Genomic DNA, 17,229 nt, shown 5'->3' with positions numbered 1-17,229 from the left:
GTTACTTACACCGAGCATGCGCGGAGGAAGACCGTGACTGCAATGGATGTTGTGTACGCACTGAAGAGACAAGGCAGGACTCTTTATGGATTTGGTGGATGAGATCCTTAATAGGTTGTTACCGTTCTGTTGAATTAAGCTAGGTTTTCTCTTCCGATCATCTTTTGTTTTCGTAGTTATGTTCTACATGAAATTGTGGTTATTGATCTACGAATTTCTGATCGTTTTAAATTTGGTATGATATGGTCTATGTAAATTGAATCTTCCGATCTTCAAATGCATTTTGAATCTGATTTAAAATCTTATTTAATTGACAAAACCTTGTAGATCTATCTGGATTGTTTCATTTCTAAATTTCCATGTTAAGAACAGATCATATTTTTGATGTTTTCTCATAGATTATGGATTTGTAATTATGCAATCTATTATTGGAATTTATTGTATGAGGTTTCTTCCTTATTCATGTTCTTTACGATCAAAATCTAAGAGAATGATTGAAACATATTTTTTTGAATAATCAAATATGTTCATCTTTTCTGGGTCTGATTCCGTTTTCTGTGGATCTCTACTCTTTTGTTCTTTTCACCATCGCACTCCATTATTGTCAAAGGCTACTATACCTACACTGGATTCATCTTTATGCTCATCTTGGTTGGTTATTGTAATCTTATGTTCTTATTTGTTGTTCTTTCAAATGTTGATATCTCCATCACCCTAAATGGTCTAGGGGTGGAATTAGGGACACTAAAGTATTGAGTTGGGGAGTAGACTCAAAATATTTTGGAAGCAAAGCCTCCCTTGCGCGGTTGGGGTTTGAGGTGTAAATGATACTAGACAACTTGTGAGCTATGCGAGATTAATTGATCAAAACTCGGTCAACACTTGAATAGGCTTGGCTTGAACTTGAGTTTGACTTGACATATTAACGAGTTGAGTCAAATTACTTAATATTCGACTTAAAAAACTCGTGAGATATTCAATTATTTTATATAAAATTACTTTTAAAATACAATCAGTTTTTATGAAAAAATTTGTAAAATATAAATAATAAAAATGTATCATATTTTTAGATATTTAAACAAAATTATGTATTTTTTAATTATAAAAAATAATCAGTTACTTTTTATTAAACTCTGAAAAGTGTTAGTGAAATTATTCTAAATTGAAAGAGAGATGGTAAAGAAAAAAAGAAAATATGTTATAAAAAAAGTGGAAGGTGAATGAAATTTTAATTGTATTTTTGATGATGAAGTTTTGAAGTTGATCTTTTTAGTTTTATAAAAACTAAGAGAACATTTTTATGTTTTAAAATGTATAAAAAAGACCCTCAAATTTCATAAATTTCAATAGATGAACTTGGTTCGAGCTTGATTCGTGTTCGAGTTTGATTTGAGTTGTAGTTTGAGCTTGAGAAATATTTATTGAGTTCAAGTCAAGCTTTGATTTTTACTACTCGCGAGTTCTCGAGTTGAGTTCGAGTTTGGAAATTGGTTTTTGGAGTTCGAGTCAAGTATGGTGATAATCGAGCACGACTAGCATCTTTTGCACTCGTAGTTGGGGTGGAGACTCAAAACTTTTACGGATTTTAATTTTTAGTTTTGGGTGATTTGAACAATTTCTGAAGGTTGGAAACTTAACTTTTTTGAAATGACGGTGAAATTTAGTGACATCTCTAAGTAAAGTTTAGAAGTACATATTTACTTCATCCTTCTGCCTAGAGCTACGAATCTGGACTTAATTTTTAACCGACATGGGTTTGAGCATTTGGTCTATATGTTCAAAGCCTTTAGACCTCTTATGACGTGTTTGATTCAGACTCAGTCTCTAAGTCAGTTATAGCTAGGGATGTTCATGGGTTGGGTTGATCGGGTTGAAAATATTTAAACAGCCCAACCTAATGTTTGCGGTTTGGAAAATCTTAATTCAATCCAACCCGAACCAAAATGCAACCCAACCTAATCCGTATAGGTTAGTCGGGTTGATACTTTGGTACGTTAAATATTATTCTAACATAGAATATGTTATTTTTCTACTCATAATTTTTTTCATCATCAACCATTTGATACAATTTATTCATACTTCTTACATCATATATCACATTCAGTTAATTTTCTTAATTTACATATATATGTTCACAGTTACTGAACATATATACAAATGAGTTATATAAAGATGTGAATAGATTGAAAAATATGTGTATATGAAGAGCATACATGATAGTGTAATTGTCTAATGTATATATTAATAGAAATTCAACAATCATATTAAATCCAAAAAATAAAAGGATATCGGGTTCATCAGGTTGGGTTGAGTTCAAATAATAGTAACCTAATATTAACCCAATACCTACGCTTAGAAAATTTTACAATTCGATTAGACATCTGGTTGTTTCGGTTTGAGTTATTTCATGTTGGGTTGATTGGGTAAATGAGCACCCCTAGTTATAACTGTTTCCTCTAACTTTACAGTTAATGATTTGAAGTCTTGTGCAATTATGTTTTAACCGTTTATGGAAGTTCTTGATGGCACTCAAGGTTATCCTGGTCCCATGTACAAAAGTTTTAATAATTATGAAAAAGTCATTGCAGCTGCTGGAGATAGATTAGGAAATAACTTTTTCGTTTCTCCATTTCTTAAAAATTATACTGAACCTACTCTAGATTTTTAAGTTACTAAAGATACCAGCCATACTCATACCTAGTTTTGTGATCATTGTGAAACCCTTACAAAAAATTTCAAAATCATCAATGATGACAATACACAACTTAGAAACAATAAACTTGCGCTCCAAAAACAAGTTTCTATGTTAGAAACTAGAAAGACAATTAATTTCTTTTTCCCTTAACCAAAACAAAGACTCATATTCTAGCCATATTCAGAATATTAAGATGGGTGGACATTCTCCAACGAATGTCAATAAAGGTACCATTGAGCCTAGGAATACAGTGGCTTGTCCAGCTTTACCAGTATCTGGTAAAGACTCGTCAAATCTGGAGAAGTATCTCAAGAGACACAGAGGACTCTTGATTCCTCCACCATTAACCAATCTAAGAACTCTCGTAATACAAAAATCTGGGATCTCTTGAGGAACCTGGAAAACACTTTGACTTCCTTGTCAAATACAACCCTTCTCCCTCAAACCAAGACCCTTTACCCTCTGGACTCTATCCAAATCTGCCATGCCATACTAGACCAGATAGAGAAAAACTAAGAACAAACCCAATTCTCACCAAAAAAGAAAAAATCCAAAAAGAAAAGGTTGAAAAGATCAAAGACTAAGATTAAAGATGTGATTAATAAAATAATTTAAGAAGTGATCAAAGACTTTGTTCCAAAAATTACTCAAGACAAGAATTCAGAAGATACGGTTTTTGAAGATCGATCAAGTTTACCAAACCAAGACCAAGACGGTTATTATTTAGAAGGTGACCATTCTTTCGACTTTGTAGACGTAATCTCAATACTTAAAAATATAGCAACAAGGCAGAAGACACAAATTTTCCTTTCAAAGAAGATTCGTGTTAGACTTTTGCAGACAGTTCCTCCACGTAGCAGACTTTTAAACACGTAGCTGATACGTGTCATCCTATACAGATTTTTTTAGACACCTCTTGCTTGGAGCCTCCTATATAAAGAGGTCTCCAACATCATGTTTGAAGACAACTATTCATCAAGACAACCTTCACCAACAACACTTCTACACACACACACACACACACTACACCAAATTCTCTCTATCACCATTCTCTCAAAACCTCCATTGACTTTTCAAAGAAAGAATCATCACTTTGGTAGCATAAAGTGTTTCTTTAAGTAACTTTTCTTTCTCTTAATCTTTGTATTAGTCCCTAAGTGGCTTCCCGAAAGAGAAATCCTTATGGTTTTCTTAATCTTTGCTAAGAGATATATGGTTTTGAGTTCTGAAGAAAACATTGCTACAATTTTGAAAAAACTCGTTGTTACCAAATTTAAGACGTTCTTCGTAGTAAGGTCTGTTCTGGTTATTTAAAGTCTGACTAAAATCTGGTTTTGCTGCATAATTATTTCTCGGAGGTAACCCCGGTCTTGGAGGGGGTCTGGACATCTACAAAAAATAAAGAACAAATTAATTTAATTTTTTTTCTAATAATCTGCTTAAAATATCTGCAGCTTTATTATCACTATCTTTAATGTGCTTAATTTCTACAATTAAATCAATATTGCTAATTCGATCTAAAAAGTCTAACCAACGTCTCTGACTACTTCTTTTGCTTCCACCTTTTATTTTATTGTAGAAAGAGACAATTTGCTTCACAGTCTGTTCTAATAGTAATTTTTCTTTTTTTGATATAATAAAAAACTCAAAACTATCTAAAGCGTAATTTATGGCTAATGATTCTGCTTCTATGCTACTGATATTACCTTATTTATTTTTATTTTTTATAATTGTTGCTGTTATAACGACAAATTTTTTTGACGTCTTATTTGCATATTTACGAGTTTTACATAAAAGAATTGCTCTCTAACCTTTACTACAACCATCAATCTCAATTATTAAATAATTTGTATCAAGAGGTAAAGCCAACTCTGATAAAAATCTTATCTCATTTTTCAACTGCTGCACAAGTTTAACATCATATTGATTAAAATATTTTTGCCCATTTGGAGAAGTTTTAGCGTAAAAAGAACAGCTATTTTCCCCAAATTTTTTATAAAGGGTCTAGCATAATTTATCAATCCCAATTTTTTGTTGCAACTGCTTTAAATCTTCTAATTTATCTGGAAATTCAAACGCTTTTTGAGCAATATGAGATTACAATCTTATTTTCCCTTCTCCTATATTTACTTCCAAGAAGTCTATGTATTTTCTAAATAATTGCATTTTCTTTTTACTCAAAATTAACCCGTATCTTATAAATTCTTAAAATTGTAATTTGTAAATGACCTTTATGGTCTTTTTTATTTCTACTAAAAACTAAAATATCGTCTATATAAACTGCTACGAAGTTGATATGCTTATTAAAAATGTCTTTACATTTTTCTTTTGAAAAATACTTGGGGCACTTTTAAGCCCAAACGACATGACTAACCATTCGTAATGACCTTCTGGACAAGTAAAAAAATTGTTCATTTTCTTTTGTCTGGATGCATTTTTACTTGCCAAAGTTCTGATTTTTAAATCAAATTTGCAATTTTCAATATTATTTATTAAAACAGTCTTGTCAGAAATATTATAAGCATCGTGTATCATGTTATCATTCAACCTTTTATGGTTGATGACCATACGACTTTTTCCCTAAATTATTTCAGAATTACTTTTTTATAATAAAAACAACTGATCTATGAGGACTTCAGATTTTCTAACGTCCAATTTTATCAATTCTGAAATATGTATTTTAAAATCTTCTCTATCTTAATTTATTGACTCTATAATTCTAGTGTTTATCTTTTTCCCAATATTTAACAATGTCTTTCTCCATTGATCACAACTCCATCAACGGCTTAAACAGAATAAAAGGTAGCACACGGATCGCAATCGCCACCGTCCATCTTATTCCACAGCAACTCGCTGAAACAAAACTCTCCCGCCCAAAGCAAAAGATTCCCAAATCTTTCCCCCTTTATAAACCCTATAGAACCCACAAGCCTTCTCACAGATTCAAGAACCAAAAGGTGTTCATTTCAAGAAGTGGTTTCTGCAACAATGTCAGGCCGTGGTAAGGGCGGAAAGGGGCTCGGAAAGGGAGGAGCAAAGCGTCATCGGAAAGTTCTACGTGATAACATTCAGGGAATCACVAAGCCGGCGATCAGGAGGCTTGCGAGGAGAGGAGGAGTAAARAGAATCAGCGGTCTDATCTATGAAGAAACCAGAGGTGTGTTGAAGATCTTTTTGGAAAAYGTKATTCGCGATGCGGTTACTTACACCGAGCATGCGCGGAGGAAGACCGTGACTGCAATGGATGTTGTGTACGCACTGAAGAGACAAGGCAGGACTCTTTATGGATTTGGYGGATGAGATCCTTAATAGGTCCTTATCGTTCTGTTGAATTATGCTAGGTTTTCTCTTCCGATCATCTTTTGTTTTCGTAGTTATATTCTACATGAAATTGTGGTTATTGATCTACGAATTTCTGATCGTTCTAAATTTGGTATGATATGGTCTATGTAAATTGAATCTTCCGATCTTTAAACGCATTTTTAATCTGATTTACTGTTTTTGTTTCGATTATTGCCTTTCCATATGTAGATCTATCGCCCTTCTATTTTGTCGATGAAAATTTCAGGCGGTGTTTCAATCCCGAATATCAATTCATTCTCCGATGCTGCATCTGGCAACGTGAAGTTCTTCCTGATTCACGAGGTCAAAAGATTCCATTGTATTCAATGTTTCTTGCTTCAATTCAATTTTTTTTGTTATGATCAATGAAACGAAACCTGGAGGCTTCAATATCAAGGTGCATCAAACCTTGTAATATTATAAATTACATTTGTGAGGTTTTTTGGGGTTTTGATGTTCCAGCCTTCCATGTTCCAAGATTTTTCGGTTTCCAAAGGGTTTCAAATTTACGCTTCCAATCGAGATTTGGATTCTGAAGGTGGGTGTTGAGTTTTGCAGAGGTCAAATACCAAACCGACTATGTTCCTTTGTATCTTTCTCCATGGCCATGATCTGTTCCTCCCTTGTGGTCGCAAGTCATGTTTGTTTTTTGTGTTGGGTATCTGGTCCTCATCACTTTGTACTTGTTTGATGGTTCTACTCTACCAAGTCAAAGGCTTATTGGAGGTCGCGAATCAGATTTGTGTAGCCATGTCTGATTGATGAGGATTCTTGAAGAAGATGATGGTGGTGGTGATGAGCAGCAGGGGATGTTGATGAGATGAAGGGCTAAAAGATTGAACTTTACAATGTGGTTATAAAAGTTCGATGCAAGATCATGTGAATAAGTTGTAATCTTACCCGGTAAGAGCGATAATAAGGATGGAGTGTCTTATCCGATAAGTGATGGTGATGATTCTTACCCGGGTAAGCGCTTGCCTGGTAAATTGTTTTATAAGATACGTTTTGATATTTTACAATTTTACCTAATAAAAATAAATTATAGGGTAAGCATCTAGGTAAATGGCGCCTAAGTTTTATATCTTGCTCCATTATATGGGTAATTAGTGATGGGCAAATCGGCCCGGCCTGGCTCGTAACCGTTGGAGGATTGGAACCGGGACCGGCATTGACCAGTTGAGGGACCGTCGGTTATGCTCCGGTTATGAAATTCGTCGTTTTTCGGAACCGAGACCAACTGAAACCGGGACCAGTTATGGGACCGGCCCGGTCAATGAAAGTCAAACTAGCCGTTAGAAGTTAAACTAGTTGTTAGGGAAGGTCAAACTAGCCGTTGGGGACGAAAAATGACCGTTTTTTCATCTCTTCTCTTCTTCAATTGACTATAAATATGCATGGGAGTTCTAATAAATATACCAACTCATCTCATTTTCAAAAACGCAAAAAACGCTCTCCATTCTTGGTTTTTCGCTATATTTTGTGAATTTGCTGCGTATTAATTTTTCGTTTCTATTTCACAATTCTCGTTTCTTTTTCTTTGTCTTACAAAATGGTCGGTGAACAAGCATCAAACGAACAAGTTGTCTAAGTTCTCGTTGAACACGGACGAAAGTCCGAGATTTGGAATCGTTACAACTTGGTTGTTTTTACGACCGGAAAAAGAAAGACAAAATGCAAATTGTGTCAAGCTCTTCTTACGGTGAAAGGAAATTCTACGTTAAGGAGGCACACCGAAAAAACGTGCCTGGGGTTGAGGTCGGGGGGTGATTTAAGCCAACCGACACTTAACACCCAAGGTCAAATATGGTCGTATGATACCGAGTTGAACCGACAAATGACAAAACGATGTGTCATTTAAGTCGAGTTGTCTTTCGGACATTTCGACAACTCTCACGTTACGAAGTTGATTCAAAAGACGCTACAACCATGATACAAGCCGGTAAGTCGTCAAACCCTTAGACGTGATGCAATAAAAATGTGGAAAATGTGTCGGGCCGAAAGGCAACAAATGTTTTCCGATTTGCCTAACAATATTTCTTTAACGTGTGATGTATGGAGCACACCATACGGATTGCCGGTTTCGTATATATGCATAACGGCGCATTGGGCTGAGCATCCAACATGACTTTTATTCAAATGTGTAGTCGCGTTTGAACCGTTTGGTGCGCCACATTCGGGAGCACGTCAATTTTCAATTATTAAAAAATGTCTTGCATTTCATAATTTAACGGTTAAAATAATTTGTATTTCATTTGATAATGTTAGTAATAACAATTTTTGTGTGGAAAAATTAAAGTGTAATTTGACACCTATTTTAGACGGTAAATTATTTCATATATGTTGTTGTGCACACATAATAAATTTAGCCGTTCAATATAGTTTAAATACTTGTAAATCCGTAATAGATAAGTTTAGACTTTTGTCGCGGTGAATTTCACAAAAGGTAAAAAAATGAATGCGGCCTATAAAAAGTATTGCGAGGACGTTGGTTTTAGAGCTTTGGGACCGAGGTTCGATATGCTCGTTCGTTGGAATTCGACTTATTTTATGATTGAAAATTTGTTAAAACAAAAAAAATTATATTTTTGCTTTTTATAGACACCATTATCTACAAAATTCTATTGGAAATCTTGATTGAGCCGTGCTTGAAAGATTGTACGATATTTTAGGCGATTTTAAAAATGTGACAATACTTTTATCTGGAATTTATTATCTACCAAGCTATTTAGTTTTAAAGCAAATTTATATTTTGGCAAGTAAAATTGCCCAATATGAAGATCATCATGATTGTGGAAGGTTAATGTCTTGCATGAAAAAGAAATTGTTAAAGTATTTTATGAGCATCTCATTTGTTTTTCTTTGTGCTGCGGTGTTAAACCCGTATTTAAATATTTTCGGTGTTGAAGTTTTAATTACACAAATATATGTGGCTTTTGGTTTGGATACCGCTACGAATAATTCTTTTTCAATAGAACAAAAACGTTTGTTTAATCGTAATTTTCAAGATTTATTTAATCATTACAAACATTTTTACGGTGGAGGAAACCAACTACAAACATGTTTAAGTCGTGGTTTTGCAGGTTCTAGTTCTTCTTCTAGTGGTCATCGACAAAGTCGTAAAGAGTTGATGACTAATTTAATGAATGGGGTTTTAAATGAATCAAATAAAAAAAGTCGATATGATAACGATTTGGATGAACTAAATATGTATGTGCATACTAACTTTATGGTCACATTTCCCGTAAATGATGTCGAATATTCTGAAAAAAATTGATTTATTAGATTTTTTGAAACAAAAACAACTTCAATTCCCGATTTTGGCGTGCATCTCACGTGATGTACTAACAATTCAAGCTAGTACTATAACTTCGGAGTCTGTTTTTTCTCTTAGTGGCAGGATCATTTCGATACGTCAGACAAGATTAAGCGGAGTCCGTGGAGTGTTGCATCTGCTTGAAGGATTATTTGGATGGTGTTGATAGGATTCAACACACGACACCGTTAGAAATTGAGATTGAAGCTGTGGAAGAAAATGAAATCTCCATGGGACTAAGCACGACCACCAACTACCGATACCGATGACACTTACTCACAATATGACGATGATGAGGAACTCGACATTGATGACCTTGAAGACCAATAGGCTATCAGAAGAATTCAAGATACTAGAACTCTTCAAGTCAATCCGACATGGGATACCGATGTAGATTGATGAATAAATGTATTTTCAAATAACTTTATAATAATTTTGTTGTAAAACAATGTAATTTTAATCATAATAAAACATATTTTTAAAGTGTATTTGACTGACCCGTATTTTTAAAGTGTGTTTTTAAATGTATTTATAATAAAACGTATTTATAAACGTGTATATATATATAACAAAACGTATTTATAACAAAACATATTAAAAATAACATATTACAAATATATTAATAACATATTACAAATATATTAATAACAAAAAAAAAAAAAAACATTTTTTTTAATGGGCCGGGTAGGGACCGAAACCGGGACCGGCTAGGCATAACCGGTTATAGGTTGCCTTGACCGGTTAAGAGGATTTTCACCGAAACCGAAACCGGTTACATCAAGACCGGTTACTGCTGGTTTAGTCGTTTGTCAGGCCCGATAAGGACTGGAACCGGGACCAGTTACATCACTAATGGGTATACAATTACTATAAATATATTTTAATTTGATTTTTTCCGTATCAATAAACATGATGTATGTTTGAAAAGTCATGCAATTTTTTTTCCAACTCTTCTTTCAAACAGCCGCCTTTCCAACAAATTAAAGATGATGATTACAAATTCACAAGAAACCAACACAAAAATGTTTTGCTCTACAACATGCGTCATTTCTTTGGATTTCCTAGCAAACAAAAGGCTTCAAGTTGTCATGGGCGGAGTGCTGTGGGGGTCATAGGTTTGTCGGCTAGCTCGTTTTGTTGCTTCTACTTTGTTTCTGGGTTGTGGTTCGCTTCGGTGTTTGTGAGTCGTCGTCTTCTATTTTCTTTTCCTTTTAACGGCTCTTTTTGTTGTCGTCGTCCTTTTTTGGGTTTTTTCAGGTTTATTTATAGTTATGCGTCTTGCAGTTCCTTCAGACTCTCTTTTGTTTCCCCTATCTTTCTGTTTAATATATTTGTTTGCCTTTCAAAAAAAATAATTTACGAATTTTTCAAAATTATTTTACATATTTCATTTTTATACGGTATTAACGAGGATGTGTATACATATAAATTGGATTAGTTCAATTTTATTGGATTCTCGATTACCATCTAAGAATCGACCAATTCGATTTATATATTAAAATTTTGGATCCGATCCAACACAATTACAGCTGGATAATTTTGATTGAATTGGCCGGTTATAATTGGATCATATGACTTTTTAAACAACCTAATTAAATTATAAATGAACATTTATCTGACCCAGTGACTTTTTAAAAGAAAACATTTACTTTTTTGATAACACAAAATAAGGAAGTTGTATTTCTTTTGAACGAATAAATATTACAAAAAAAATACAATATTTGATTTATATATGATAGAGTAGATTACAAATTCCTCTCACGTGATTTCAGAACAAGTTTTTTAAGTCTTACGTAAGGGAGGGTGTAAATGATACGAGAACTCGTGAGCTATTCGAGATCGACTTGGTCAAAACTCGGTCAGCACTCGATTCGAATAGGCTCGGCTCAAACTTGAACTTGACTCGACATATTAACGAGTCGAACTACCCAATACTCGACTCGAAAAACCCGTGAAATACTCGATTTTATATATATAGTTAGTTTTAAAAATATAATCAGTTTTATAATATAATATGTATAATATAATGTTATAAAAGTGTCTTGTATTTTTAAATACTTAATTTTGTGATTATGAATGTTCATATTGTAGATCTAATCCAAGGGTTAAGAATTGGTCTTATGGGTCTCACGAAAAACCCTTAATCTCACATGATCCCAAGTCTGGTTTGCAAAATATATCTTTGGAATTTAAACTAAATAATGTTAAATGACCAAAATACTCTTTTATATCATTTATCAATAACTTCAATTATTGTTTTTATATTATTGAGGTTTGATATTTTTAATTTATTTTATTTTATACCTTAAAAACAAAGTAGAAGAGAACAAATGCGAGTAGACCCCATCAAACTCTGGATCGAGGGCAGAAGCAGTGAATGAACAAGTAGATTGAGATCGTAATCTAATCATCCTCCATCCCCTCTCTCATACCTAACACTGTCAAAACCCCAAGCCCTAAAGTTTAGGAGAAAATACTCGAAACTGCATCAACGATTTGCTGCAATATCAAATTTGTGTCCATGTTTGTGACGGAAGGAGATCAAGACGAGAGTAAGAACTAAGAAGAGAGCACGATCTTAGATGTGATGAAACGTGATAAGATTTACAGGTATTTTTTTCATTCTAGAACGGATTCCGAAGAAACAAATTTAAAATCTTCATCAACCCTAAAGATTGAACAAACAATTTTTTTTTGATTAACCTAGATATCCAACTCATTTTGCTAGCCGACTAATCCCAGGGCAACCCCCTGCTAGGGGTGCTCAAAAACCCGATGAACCCGACCAACCCAACCCGAATTTAAAAAAAAAACCCAACCCGAGGTAACCCGATGCATGATCGATAAAAAAATTAGTCAACCCGACCTTATTGGGTTGAAATCGGGTCAAGCCCAAAAAAACCCGACCAACCCGACAACCCGATGAACCCGACCTTAACTTTAGCTTTGAATTATAGATGACAATTATAACATGGCCAACCTCAACGTCAAGAAAGCGAAAGCATCGGGGTTGGAAACGTCTAAAACTATTGTTGTTGATTGATATATTATCATTTGGTTTAAACATTTTTATTGTGATATCTAAATATTTGATGAACTTGCATATTATCTTGAATGGTCGGTCGTATTTCAAAGGAAAGTTTCCTTTATTTTTATGTGATTTTATATTGTTTAAACATAACCCGATCAACCCGAACGGGTTGGGTTGGGTTGAACTTTTGTTTGGGTTGGGTTGGGTTGAAATTTTTCAAACCGCCAACATTGGGTTGAGTTGTTAAAATGACTCCAAACCGATCAACCCGGGCCGTGAGCACCCCTACCCCCTGCTTTGCAAGTAGTCCAGAGTCACCACTTTTGAACCTTCGTGGCCACAAGGGGATTTTGTTCCTTTTTGGATTTGAACTTGAGACCTCCTGACACTTTTGACCTTTGGAGCCAAGCTCAAATCAATCAGACACCACCCATGTGGTTGAACAAACATGTTTTTGGTAGAATTTAAAGATATTTTAAGGATTTGTTTTAAAGTACAATGAACCAAACATAGATTGCATGAGTGAAAAATCTCATCTACTCCAGGTTCGAATCTAAACGTTGCTAAAGCCTTTATGGTCATGAAGATTCATCTGCGATAAGTCTAGGTGCCGTTTACCAAACACTTAATTAGTAAGTGCTTACTGGTAAAATTCAATACTATCATTTACCTATCGGGTAAGTGTTAGTTTAAAAAAACGATAATGTATACAACAATTTATTCACCAACATATTTGTATAATAATTAAATTTTAAACATAATTGTTTTATTATTAAGAAATGAAAATCAAAATGATGAGATCCATTGTTTTATTTAGTATCGCTAGATACATGTTTTCTGTCGGTTAGTGCAATCGCTGACGTGGAAACGACACAGCATGGGCCCACATGAGACGCCGCCACCAGCCATATCACATGAATACATACACACCGTTGTTTCATTTCTTCTACTCCATTGCGTAGATGAACTGAATTCTCATTTTTATAAACCAATTATCCGTCTCCGGCAATGGTCGGCTCGATTTAGTCGCCGGCGGAGTGAAATCAGAAAGATACAGAGGGAATGGGGATGTCGTGGGAAGACGTGGTTCTAATCGAGGAAGGTAAGAATTCCGACGAACCAACCGTCGTCACGGTGAACTGTCCCGACAAGTCCGGCCTCGGGTGTGACCTAGTACGAAACGTTCTCGAATTCGGACTCTATGTTAGCCGTGGAGGTCAGTCAGCCAAGCTTCATGGAATTCTGTTGAATATTTGATTTCCCCCTCCCCCTTTTGTAATCTGTGCATCAATTCTAATGCTATCGAAGCTAATCTTAATGGTATTATGATTGATTCAGCACTTGAAATTGATGCAATCACCGAATGAATTGCTTAATTTGATGATACATCGATTTTCCCTTTCCATTTCTAGATTTCTCCACCGATGGGAGATGGTGTTACATCGTGCTGTGGGTTGTTCCACGCCCAAGCTTGCTGATAATCGATTGGGATGGCTTAAAGAAGCGGCTTGTAGCTTGTTGTCCATCATGTTTGCCTGCGTTTTATCTCAATCAGTTACCTGATTCTTCTAAACCACCTCCAATCTATCTGCTCAAGGTTTTCTCCCTCGATCGAAAAGGGTTAATCCATGGTAATTCTAACATACTTTCTCTTTCTCACTTTTGTGAAACTTCAGTCATGGTGTTCTTATATGAACTTGCAACTCCATAGATGTCACACAAGTCCTTTGTGAGCTTGAGCTAACAATCCAACGGTTGAAAGTGATGACAACCCCAGATGGCAAGGTCTTGGACCTCTTCTTTATTACTGATCACTTGTAAGTCTTTCTTGTTCTGTAGCATCTAGTTGCATTAATTCAATACAATAGATTGAAGAACCGGAAACAGCACGAGGCTAGAATTGGTTTTCTTCTTTGTTTACGACGACTCGACGAGCTTATGATTTCCTTGAAAGACTTGATTGATGTCAAGGGATGATTCCATGCCTGCATTGAACAGATTCTTGAATCACAACTGTTGATATCATTTATGATGTGAATTGATAAATTTTTGTGGTATCTTCTACTTTCGGCTCAATTGGTCGATGTGATCCATGCATAACAATCTTACATTGGCAAGAAATGGACCATCAAACCTGTATATTTATAGGAACCTCCCCTTTCTCTATACGGGCTTAAGGCTCTTTTTAGAGAGAACTCGAAGGGGTTCCACATTATTGGTATATTAGGAATTTGTTTGGTCATATGATGTGAGCTATTTGGTGACGTTGTGTGGTATTCAATTTACTGTAGGGACCTACTACACACAAAAATTAGAAGAGAAGAAACATGCACACATCTTAGTGGTGTGTTAGGAGAGTGCTGTATCAGCTGTGAACTTGAGTTAGCAGGGCCGGAGTACAAAATCCAGCAAGGGTTTTGTTCGATATCAGAAGCAATTGCTGATGAATTGTTCAGCTGTGAGCTTTCCACCAGAGAAAATCGGTCACAAGCTCTCAGCGCAGATGTCTCAAATGTTAAGAAGGCTGTTATAACTGTGGATAATTTGATGAGCCCGGCTCATACCTTGCTTCAAATACAATGCCTTGATCAGAAGGGTCTAATTTATGACATCTTAAAGATCTCCAAGGACTTCAACATCCGGGTATACTCATCTTAATTTGCATTCGTTTTATATAGGCCACGAGTTATCAAAATGAAACGAAGTTCGTCTTAATTCCTATTCTCCATCGTTCTCGTTCACGTTCCCATTCCCATTCCATGAAATGAACTACGTACCCCCTAATTGAATTTTGTTTTGTTGATGAATAGCATACCTTGTTTTTGTTCAGATTGCATATGGAAGAATCTCTACTAGTGTTAAAGGGTACCGGAGTTTGGACTTATTCATCCAGAAAGACGATGGGAAGAAGATACTCGATGTGGAGAACCAGGCTACTTTATGTTCGCGGCTAAAGGAAGAGATGCTACATCCATTGAGAGTGATGATCACGAGCCGTGGCCCTGATACAGAACTGTTGGTTGCTAATCCTGTCGAGCTCTCTGGGAAGGGAAGACCACGTGTTTTCTATGATGTCACGTTCGCATTGAAGGCGCTTGGGATATGTATCTTCTCGGTCAGTAGTTTATCTTACTCCCTCTCACTTTCACAAGGGTGGTGCCTGATTGGTTTGAGCTTGGCTTCAAAAGTCAAAAGTATCAGGAGGTCCCAGTTCAAATCCAAGGAGGAATAAAAATCCCCTTGTGGCTACGGAGGTTCAAATGCTGTGACTCCGGGCTATCTGCAAAGCAGGTGGTCGCCCTGGGATTAGTCAGCTCGCATAGCTGGTTTGATATGCCTCAAAACACCAATCAAGTGCATAAGAGGATTGCATTTGTAGAGCATCTGTCACTCCCTCTGGCTTTGGCATGAAGATGGAAACAATTCCCTTTTAGGATGTCCCATAAAAGCTACTCCCTCTGTAGCTATGTCCCAGCATAAATATCCACAATAAAAAAGGAACCAGTTCTAGAAATATGTATTTATTATATTACTTAACTAAATGACAATTTTACCCAAGGGAGTAATGAGTTTCTCCATCTCAATATTAAGGGTAGAATTGGAAAATAGGCACTTACTTTTGAAAGTGGATACTTATCTTGGGACAAACTAAAATAAAATGTAGCCGGATATTACCTATTTGCCCTCTCGTTAGAAAGATCAATGCTTTTTGTTTATCCTTCTGGAAGGGTATTTTTGATATTTGACAATAACAGACTGATGATCCTAAGTTTCATGGTTATTAATTGGTTGTCCATAGGCGGAGGTTGGAAGACACTCGACATCAGACCGTGAGTGGGAAGTGTACAGGTTCCGATTGGATGAAACCCGAGGAGTTCCTTCAACGAGCAACCGAGCTAAGCTGGACATAGTTGATAAGGTCAGAAGAACACTTATGGGGTGGTGAAATCAGACCACGAAACACTAGTTTTAACCATGTAATATCCGTGATCCCACAACGGGTATTGTTAACGTTATCCTTGACAAATTGTTGTGTATCCGGCTTCAGCCCCATGGATCTGCATCAAGAAGCTCGGTATGTTGTGCTCTTTTACTTCTTTTTTGTTGATATTCTGTAGGTAATTTGCAAATTAAATTTTCAACTTGAAGAATGTATATGGGTTATGATATCTTGTTCTTGGTCTCCTCGATGGAAAGGGTGCTCATGGGTTGGGTTTGATCGGGTTGAAGACATTTGAACAATCCAATCTAATGCTTGCGATTTGAAAAATCTTAACCCAACCCAACCCAACCCAAACCGTACGGGTTGCTCGGGTTGGTCAGGTTGATACTTACGTACATTAAGATATTTTTCTAACCTTGAATATGTTATTTTTGTACTTATAATTTCTTTTTCATCATCAACCATTTGATACAACTTATCCATACTTCTTACGTATACAACATTCAGTTAATTTTCTCAATCTACATATATATGTTCACAGTTACTGAACATATATACGAAAGAGTTATATAGAAATGTGAATAGATTGTAAATATGTGTACATGAAGAGCGTACGTGATAGTGTAATTGTCTAACGTATATATTAATATAAATTTAACAATCATATTGAATTCAATAAATAAAAGAATATCGGATTCATCGGGTTGGGTTGGGTTGGGTTGAGTTCAACTAATAGTAACCTAATATCAACCCAATACCTACGGTTTGAAAATTTTATAACTTGATTAGACATCGGGTTGCTTCGGGTTGAGTTATTTCGCATTGGGTTGAGTTGGGTTGGGTTGATCGGGTTGGTCGGGTTTTTGAGCACCTCTAAGTGAGGTCTGTGTACTCTCCAATGTTGG

The 17,229-nt window shown here is 35.5% G+C and overlaps 3 protein-coding genes across 3 annotated transcripts in view; all 3 read left to right on the top strand.

The window, feature by feature from the left end:
- The window catches only part of LOC112508883 (histone H4-like), a 592-nt gene extending 207 nt beyond the window's left edge, over positions 1 to 385 (top strand). Inside the window, exon 1 of the mRNA XM_025113703.1 lies at positions 1 to 385. This exon is cut by the window's left edge and continues 207 nt beyond it. Coding sequence (XP_024969471.1) covers positions 1 to 102 — 102 coding nt within the window. The 3' untranslated portion in view covers positions 103 to 385.
- A 5,250-nt stretch (positions 386 to 5,635) lies between these two features.
- LOC112508881 (histone H4) lies at positions 5,636 to 6,116 on the top strand. Its single transcript, XM_025113702.1, has one exon. It carries the CDS (start codon positions 5,684 to 5,686, stop codon positions 5,993 to 5,995), a length of 312 nt encoding a protein of 103 aa, XP_024969470.1. The 5' UTR covers positions 5,636 to 5,683; the 3' UTR covers positions 5,996 to 6,116.
- Positions 6,117 to 13,329: 7,213 nt separating this feature from the next.
- LOC112509697 (ACT domain-containing protein ACR9-like) lies at positions 13,330 to 16,550 on the top strand. The gene is made up of 6 exons (XM_025114794.1): positions 13,330 to 13,597; positions 13,794 to 14,012; positions 14,093 to 14,198; positions 14,673 to 15,024; positions 15,212 to 15,496; positions 16,181 to 16,550. The coding sequence occupies exons 1-6, from the start codon at positions 13,444 to 13,446 to the stop codon at positions 16,325 to 16,327; spliced, it is 1,263 nt and encodes a 420-aa protein (XP_024970562.1). The 5' UTR covers positions 13,330 to 13,443; the 3' UTR covers positions 16,328 to 16,550.
- The last annotated feature ends 679 nt before the right edge of the window (positions 16,551 to 17,229 follow it).

Source organism: Cynara cardunculus (assembly GCF_001531365.2).
Source record: "Cynara cardunculus var. scolymus isolate 2C chromosome LG 3, CcrdV1, whole genome shotgun sequence".
Taxonomy (NCBI): Eukaryota; Viridiplantae; Streptophyta; class Magnoliopsida; order Asterales; family Asteraceae; genus Cynara; species Cynara cardunculus.
This window is presented reverse-complemented; position numbering and strand designations above follow the sequence as displayed.

Bases quoted from the DNA above. Each gene is read 5' to 3' on its own strand.
- LOC112509697 (XM_025114794.1), top strand. From the start codon at position 13,444: ATGGGGATGTCGTGGGAAGACGTGGTTCTAATCGAGGAAGGTAAGAAT. The intron at 14,013-14,092 runs GTAATTCTAACA...GCAACTCCATAG, and splicing joins TCGAAAAGGGTTAATCCATG to ATGTCACACAAGTCCTTTGT. The intron at 14,199-14,672 runs GTAAGTCTTTCT...AATTTACTGTAG, and splicing joins TTCTTTATTACTGATCACTT to GGACCTACTACACACAAAAA.